The 8,807-nt window shown below is 38.8% G+C and overlaps 1 protein-coding gene across 1 annotated transcript; it reads left to right on the top strand.

Annotated features, from left to right (window-relative positions):
- Nucleotides 1–6,325: 6,325 nt before the first annotated feature.
- Nucleotides 6,326–7,403, top strand: LOC118328753 (odorant receptor 131-2-like). Its single transcript, XM_035662651.1, has 2 exons — nt 6,326–6,478; nt 6,603–7,403. The coding sequence occupies exons 1-2, from the start codon at nt 6,326–6,328 to the stop codon at nt 7,401–7,403; spliced, it is 954 nt and encodes a 317-aa protein (XP_035518544.1).
- The last annotated feature ends 1,404 nt before the right edge of the window (nt 7,404–8,807 follow it).

Here is an 8,807-nt window from a genome sequence, read left to right as displayed (position 1 = left end):
GAGTTTTTTATTTGGAGCCTACAGTAATTAAATAAATTAAAACAAATGTCTGAATTCCTAGACTGTCGTTAATTCAATGCTAAGTAATTACAAATAAATTTTGCTGGCCAGTACACAGGACCAGACATACCAGTCAATCTGTGGCAAACAGTATTCAGTTGTTCACTGTTCGATTACTGCATTTCACATTATTAGATGGGGCCATTATAACTACATATACACATATAATTATAATAATAATAATAAATACATTTTAATTAAAGCGCCTCTCTGGGCACTTAAGTGACTAGTTTTATTCTGATTCTGGTTGTGCAGACGGGAATACGCTGGAAGGCTACTCATTGACGCCAAACCTTGCAGAGTATCGCATCAGGACGAAACTGATTAGACAGACATGGGCTGGACCACTAGACTATGTTTTTTTACGTTTTGAACAGTACGTAGATAGAGATTTGGATTGATGGATGATTGCAGTAATGCTCTAATATAGCCACTGTTAGAGTGGGGACCACTTAACATGACAGTACGTAGGGTTTACCACTTTTGTGTGCCTGTATTTTGATGTCCGCCCATCCGATCAACCTTAGTTGGACGTACTGGTTCCAAAAGCCGTTGAAAATCACTGCCATCACTGGACAAAATTTTCACGCGTTGCTGTATTACGAACATTCTGACAATTTTTCTTCAAACTGAGGAGCATTATTAAAAAGTGGTTATGATGATGATGTGTACCCAGAAGACCTGGAGAATGTTTGGACAAATTCATTAGGCCAAAAGGTGAAGCCTTTTTCTGAACGATCGGAGATTCTGCGGACTGCTGCAAATATGTTTTCTCTGGAATTCAGACCTGGATTGCACATCTATGCATGAGCAGATTGATTCCTTTCATCATGCGAGGAGCCCAGCAGACAATTCTTGGCCAATGGAAGCCAAACCATGCCACTTAAAGATCAAACCTCACCCAATTGTGTCCTGTGCTACAGCAGATGGCGATTGGGCGCTGACTTGAGCTGTATTCAAGGCACAAGGTTCAGACCGTTGAAAAGTCGGAAAAACCGGCCGGTTTGTACAGTTCATCTTGTCATAGCCTTTTCACACAAGCTAGTCATTTTTGACGACTGTCTGTGGCAAACGTGCGTTGGTTGCATCGTCACCGTCCGGCACAAAGTGTTGTGACTTCACCACATCAAGTGCGCAAGCGACGCCGATAAGAAAACTGCTCCTCGTCGCGGCGTGGGTGTGGGCAATGCAGTTAATGACACCCATGACGCAACAGAAAACGCGCGCAAAAAATACCTATAGAATTGGCTGTAATGAAGTTGTTGTAGTGACCAGGTGCCGTCTATTAGGGACAACAAACCAATGTTTGCAGATGTCTGTTGGTCACAGTACACAGGCTGGGCAAGACACCTGGCCAGTGCTCGGGCACAAGAGAAAGGGTGAAACGAAATATGTCACGCTGTGCTCGACCAGAGCATTGTCCGTGATACGAACATCAAGATGGTGGAGTTGATTTGATAGACAGAATGATAAAGCTTACTATCGCAGTACACCCTTATAAGAAAAGTACAACGATGCGGTATTGGTAATGAGCTGTCATGGCGATCTGGGCTTTAAGCCAACAGCTGGCTACGATCTACCGCCCAAAGAACCATGCAATATGTTGCTGGGAACCCATCGAAATTCCTTCAGTTGCCGCCATGGAAGTGCGCTAAGATCCTCGGTTGCCCAGCATCACGAGGCAGATGGCAGAACTTTCGGCACACCAGGTTCAAGGGGAAGAAGAAGAAGATTCAAACCAGGGGCAGTGCAACGTCATGTGACAGGCAGGGTTTGGCCCATGTCTCAGTCCGCAAGGGGAGGGCCTTAATCGCCCCCCACTTCCCAGAAGATGGATCGGCCTGACACTTTAGGGCTGTCACTGGCGAAAAAACCGAGTGGCGTTGGTGTGGACCTGCAAAGTGTTCTGTGCTTGCCAAACCTTGAGAACTGGTTACTCAGCCCTTTCACACTAAGGTTTGGAATGGCAGTTGATTTCCTCAAGGTGTTTACATGTGTCCTAGGGTGGTGGGGTACATTTTGTGATGTCCATTACTTTTGTGTGGGGATGTGGTTGTGTGTAGGTGTGGGGTGTGTGTGTGTGTGGTGTGCTGGTCGTGTGGTGTATGCTTGTGTGGTGTGAGAGGAAGAGAGACGTGTGGAGAGTTGTGCGATTGGTCACCTTCGCCTCCCCAACTCCTCGTCTCTTCAGATCGTTGAAGGTCAGTCAATCAGGGCGTGAACCTCTGGTCTGGTGAAGGCAGCCTCGGTCCTTTCGAGGTTCGTCAGGCTGATCGCAGGCCTTGTAACATGGTTTCCCCTTTTTTAACATTTACCCATGCAAACTTTTCACACTGGACAAGCTATGCATGTTTTTATTCAGTTTTTTTTTTCCACTACTGGACATGTTCAGCGACATTAGTAGCTGAATACGTTACTAAAAGAAAACTAGCTTGATCATTTTGTTAACGGATTTTAGTGATTTTGTTCTACAGACAACAATGTCATCCTGCAACCTGGTCTTAACCGTGTCCAAAATTGCAAAAATGGCAATGTGTTTCCAGTTAGTTTTTTTACTTCTGATATTCGTGTGTAAAACATTTCAAAAATATGTGTGTTGTGTATGTTGTTATTCAATACATTAAAAAACAGTCATGAAAAAACTTCCTGTTGGCTTCAATGTGTGTTGTCGAAATAAATACTGTGTTTTTCTATTCTATTTACACAAAGTTGGTACTTATTTTGTTTTATGTAAAATATCAACCATTAATCCATTATATATTCGTGAATCTTTTTCTCTAAAAATAAAAAAAAAAAAAAAAAAAAAAAAACGTATTGATCATATCTCAAATAGCATGATACTTTTGCTAGTTTTTTATCTCTTCTAATTAGTTGCCAAGTGAGCCTAAACGTTAGTGTGCAAATGATACAATAAAAAATGTCATGTTAAAATCGAGGTTTTTCCTGGAGTATTGAAGTACGTAGAGTTTTCATAATCTCACACATCTTGGCCCATTGGACGGTTAAAAAATTCGAAAGGGAAGGGGGGCTAAGATTGGAGGATTGGCATTTGTTTACTAAATGTTTGGTATTGTCATCAGGACTGGAACTCAAACTCGATCGCCCTAAACAAAAAACAGTCACATGGACGAATGGAACTTTTATTTCCATGCGATAATTCATCATTGATTAATTTGTAAGATAGTTCAGTGGTAACTGACACGGTGCAAAGCGGCAGCACAATAATGGCAGAACGCGAATGCTTACAAAAACTATGGATGATATGTAGCATGCCTCTCATTTCTAGCTGCATACTGATGCTTGCCGACGTAGTTAATATAAAATTGTCACTAGAAGATATGGGATTGGAAATGTTTGGCATCTGCGTGCGGTGTCTGTGTCTAATAAACAAATTTTTAAATCTCCGATCTTAATTTGGACATGTTCTTGTCTAAATTATTTATTGCAGGAAGTTACTTTTTCACCCATGTAAGCAATTGAGGTGTATTGGTGCATAAAATACTTGAATCTGTGTGGAAGTTTATATGAAATTTGAAGATTTACCCACAAGGTGTGCCAAAAATAATAACAATTACCTTGTTCATAGTCTCCCTTTTTCTTTTTTTTTGTTTGGCTTGGTCTTGGTGTCTCTTCCAATTCATCTTCTGAGCTATCAGCCTCGATCTCTTGGGTTTGACGGCGACGTCTGAGAGTGTGGGATGAACCTGTACCTGTGCCTGTGCCTGTACCTGTGTCCGTCCCTGTCCATGAACCTGTCAACAAGTTTTGTAAATAAGCATTTTGCTTGAGCTGCATTGCCACGAATATGTGTACTATACATATAATGTCAGGGGAACCTTTTGTTTGAAAGCAAACTGACCAAACTTCATCAAACACAGACAAACAGTGTTGCTTTGCACTTCCGCTTTACAATAATAGCACTTACAGTTGACTGGGGCAGTTCCAGTACAGCAGAAATATAACAAACTGACTCATGGATAAAGGTAGCAAACTATGACAGTGCCACATTTAAAATCACTGAGCTCTTTATAACCTATGTGCTGGTTTTTATGCACCTGTTAGCAATGGGAAATGGGAATGGAAACACCTGAACTCAAGAATTAGTCGGGGTGTCCACTGACTTTTGACCACACGGTGTCCGTCTGTTGGTTGTTGTGGTTGTCTATACAGTCTAGATATCAACAATGGAAAATATCAAAAATGTATACAGTGTGGTTTGTTTGATAGTGTGGACTCAAAAAGGCAAAGCTAAAGACTTGTGCTACTCCTAATAATCCTATTCTAATTCAAATACAATTAGAATAGATAGTAAATATCCAGTTGCAAACTGACTAAAGGGGCGAGTGAATTGTTTCCTCTGTTGATTGTAACTGATTGAGCTCTTTGTGTTTAAAATTTTCTAAAATGAAAATCAGTGTGATCAATCAATCCCTCATCTGCTGAGCTGAGTCAGACAGATCACGAGTTAATCTCATTTTAGGTGATCATAACTATGTGATGGCTCAAGAAAAGCCCAGTCTTCTGCTAATCTTCCTCCAAAAACAAACTAGTTATCATCCTGTGCTGGGTGTCAACCTAAAACTGCATATCTGGTGTCACTTTGCACAAAGTAAGAAAACCTGCTGAAAAACTGTTACTGAGTGTTTTGTTTGAAAGTCAAAACTGTAATTTGTTGTGCTAAATAAGACTTAATAAGTTTTACAGTAGTAAGTCACTTTGTACGGAAGCATCTGAGAGAATGGTGGAGAGATGTAATGTTAAGCTTGAAAACAAAAACTAATGACACATACTGCAAAGTCTGCTTACTTAGGCCTCCCCTAATGCACACTTACTGACACCTCTCTCTCTCTCTCTCTCGCTCTCTCTCTCTCACACCACACACACACACACACACACACTGTGACTATTGTTGATCCCATGTTGTTTGCAATCAACAACTATATATTAAGTAATTTAAAAAACAGCTGACTTACTGTATGCACCATTGCCATATATGACTATTGTCAAGGTGAGTACATTTTCTTTCTGTGTATAAAGAGACAGTATATTGATTCATGGCCATTTTTATTTCACTATTATATTGTGTCTAAAATTAAATTTGATTATTATCAACACCTTTCATTGCTATCAAAATGTGAATTATGAAGTGTGCTCTGAATTGAGTTGTTTTAATAACTTTCAAACTGAATATAACAGCAAATGTAGAATAGTCCTTTTTCACAGCAGATATATATATTCCATAATATATAATAGCAGGAGGCGTAATTAATAACTGCATCCCGTTATCTTTGAGACGGCCTTCCACTACATGTTAAAGTACATTCAGTAGAAATCTTTAAATCAAGACTCTGTATTCACTTCATTACAGCCTACAACTTAATCAGGTCCATCACCTTTAACACTGATGTTTTCACTGTGGGTGTTTTATTTTAACTATTGTATTTGCTTGCTGCTTGAATGTTTATCCTATATATTATTTTTAATCGTAAAGTGTATGGACCATATTGGATGTTGATTCTGCACTTTGAATTGATCGATTGATTCCAGTTCGCTGCCTCATTTCAAGATAATGGTTTTGTGTATACTAGCTCATTTGGTTGACTTAATGAAACAGAGCCAGAATTACTGTTTATTTTTATACATGTGCTTTCATACAAGTCAAAATAATCAATTTGATGAACATCTATTTCATACGTTAATATAATGTCTGATTGACAAAAAGGTTTATGGTGTATGGAAAAGTACAGGTGTTACTAATAACATTATTGATAGTTTGTTCTATTTAAGTGTCGCAGTCAAGACAGTGACCCTAAAACTGAAACTAAATGGAATTCAGCCTTCATAAATGTGATTTTCTTACTGCATATTTATTTATGGCTTTCTATATTTTATTTTGTTGTAATTTACTTGAGTTTAGGGCAAGTGAATGGAATTAATGATTATATGATATAATTAAAATACTGGGGCTCTGTAGCAAGAAGATGTGAAGACATGAGATAAAAAATGTAGTTTTATTATTGATAATGTCATAAATGTTCATTTGTGTAAGTTTCAGTGAGAAGCATACCAACATAAAATAACTAAAAGTTGAATAGTCTTTTAACATTGTAAAGCTTTATATTCATGTGACATGTTTCTTTAAACTTGATGATTTTTTAGGCAAAGAACCCAAACTGCTGATCAGTAATAAACTAATTAGCTTATTCTAATGTAACCAGCAGTTGTCTCCAGTGAAACAGGTTCGAGGGACGCTGTCAGTTGACCCATGAGCCTTTCAAATACTAACAGGAATGTCACAACAACGGCCTATCGTGACACTTTAAACACAGCTATTATCAAGAATGTGATTACTGTGGTTCTCTGCATCTCCATCAACTATGTCAACGGTATGCTGGTGCACACATTCAAAAAACACCAGGTCTGTATCTGTTTCTAGAAATCCATTTAGCACGAGTGTTAAAATCATTTCATCACTTTAGGAATAAGCACCATGTGTGATATATTCTCATATTCTCTCTAATCAATTCTCTCCTTACCTGCAGGTTTTCAATATGAACCCTCGATACATCCTGTACATCCATCTGGTGATCAACGATATTATCCTGCTGACCATGTTCACTCTTGTTCAGGTCCTGAGTTACATCGTGTTCACTCTTAACGTCTCCTTATGTATCATTTTGCTAATGATTGCTATATTTGCCAATCTAAACAATCCCCTAACACTCGCTGTTATGGCAGTGGAGTGTTACATCGCCATATGTTTCCCTCTCCGCCACGCACAGATCTGTACAGTTAAGAAAACGTATGTTGTGATCGGTCTGATATGGGTGATAAGCACATTTTCAATCCTGCCAGATTTATTTGACGCACTGGCAACAGAATCCCTGGAGTTCTTTCGTTCCAGAGTTTTTTGTCTCAGGGAAAATATTTTCAGAAACCCCAATCTCACAGAGAAGAGAGATATATCCAACATAGTGTTTCTGGTCATTATTTGGCTCACTCTGTTCTACACATACTTCAGGATCCTTTTCGCTGCACAAGCAGCTTCTGCGGACGCCAAGAAAGCGAGGAACACTGTTCTCCTTCATGGCTTCCAGCTGCTGCTGTGTATGCTCACCTATGTTTTTCATCTTATGATTGAAGGTCTGACATACTTGTTCCCAAAAGGGGTATTGGCCATTCGCTTCACTATTGCGATATTTGTTCAGGTTCTGCCTCGACTCATCAGCCCAGTTGTTTATGGGCTACGAGACAAGACGTTCAGAAAGTACCTGAAAAGACATATATTCTATTTAAGTGGTGCTGAAACTCATCCACAAAAACCTCTGAAGAGGCCATTATAAAATCCTGTTTGTTTTTGTTTTTTTGATGCTCTGCTTATGCTGTTTCATCTGAATGAAACCATTTTAATATAAATTAAGAGTTTACCCACTTCTACGGGCACCACTACACTGCTGACAATAAAGCCTTTCCAGTGGTTGCTGCACAGGCCCTAACTTCATTTAGTCAGTGCATACGTCTACAATCTGCAGTGTTGGCCCATAATGCTCAGGTGACCTGTTTTTCTCCAGAGTAAAGATGTGTTTGAATTTTTTTTTTCCATCTCTGGTTTCCCTATAGTAGATATTGCATAGTAACTGATCATAACACATCAAACACAGCATGTAAATTCCACCCCTGTTTTGCAAAAATTATGTTTTTTTATAAGGTCTTTTATGAATGCATTCTTCAATTTTAAAGATCTTTGGACATGTTTGTTTTTTCTTGTTGTAGTTGAAGTTATAGTTGGGTCACATTAAACTACTTTGTTTCCTTTTACCAAATTCATCAATTAAAGTCATAATTTCTTCCACACACCAGTTCAGCCTTCCTTTTTACTTAAATGTAGTCATCATTAAACACTGTGATCTGTATGTTGAAAGAGTGCTAAAATGCAGGGATTAGTTTCACACAGGACAAAAAAAACATTTCTATTAGTCTACATCAGACATATAGAATGATCAACTACAGTTGGCAATTTAGACACACACAACCTTGGGAAATACGTTTCTGTTGAAATAATGAGCAATTTCTGAAACTGGAGGTTTTGTGGAACTGGCCAGTGAAATGTGGCATTCATGTTTACTCATGTGCAAATGATCCCTGCTTGAATTACCTGCTTTTACCTCTGTGCTGATTAAATTGGTGTGTAACACGACCCTTTAAATGCTATTTAATTGCTTTGTGTTGAAAACCGAGACAGATGGAAATCCAGCTGCTAGAGTACTTGATCCCCACTAATACTAATACATAAGAGGCAGTTTGTTTGGGACTTGAAGCATATGTTGTATTTTATTGCGCTTTCATTCTTAATTAGTGGACAGCTAGACACTTACATATTTTTAACTTCTTACCAGTAATTTTACAGTGAATTAGTATGAATCAAATTCAAATAGCATCGCTCCCTGTGGAGCTTTATAGTCTGTTTTAGTTTTCCAACCTGCAAATTTACTTTGTGGTTCAGTCTCACCATCTTCCAGCACCAAACAGCAGACGGAGTTAGACTTAGAAGAAGAGTAAATATTGGACTTACATTCACCAGGTTCTATGACTCCAAATGAACGCGGCTGCCCTCAAGTGCCTAAGAAAGATTATCACAGCTTTAAGACTGATTCTCAAGCATAGAAAGGTTCGACATTTCCGAAAACTCATCCATGACTTGCACTGGATGAGGTTAGCCTAGCTCAGCATAAAGACATAGGAAAAAG

Source organism: Morone saxatilis, unplaced genomic scaffold, assembly GCF_004916995.1.
Source record: "Morone saxatilis isolate NCDOM2014 unplaced genomic scaffold, NCSU_SB_2.0 Contig18, whole genome shotgun sequence".
In the NCBI taxonomy this organism is placed as follows: domain Eukaryota; kingdom Metazoa; phylum Chordata; class Actinopteri; family Moronidae; genus Morone; species Morone saxatilis.
This window is presented reverse-complemented; position numbering and strand designations above follow the sequence as displayed.

What these genes read in the sequence shown, in the direction of transcription:
- LOC118328753 (XM_035662651.1), top strand. Translation starts at nt 6,326, where the DNA reads ATGAGCCTTTCAAATACTAACAGGAATGTCACAACAACGGCCTATCGT. An exon ending in ACACATTCAAAAAACACCAG is followed by an intron (nt 6,479 to 6,602) that starts GTCTGTATCTGT and finishes CCTTACCTGCAG; the next exon opens with GTTTTCAATATGAACCCTCG.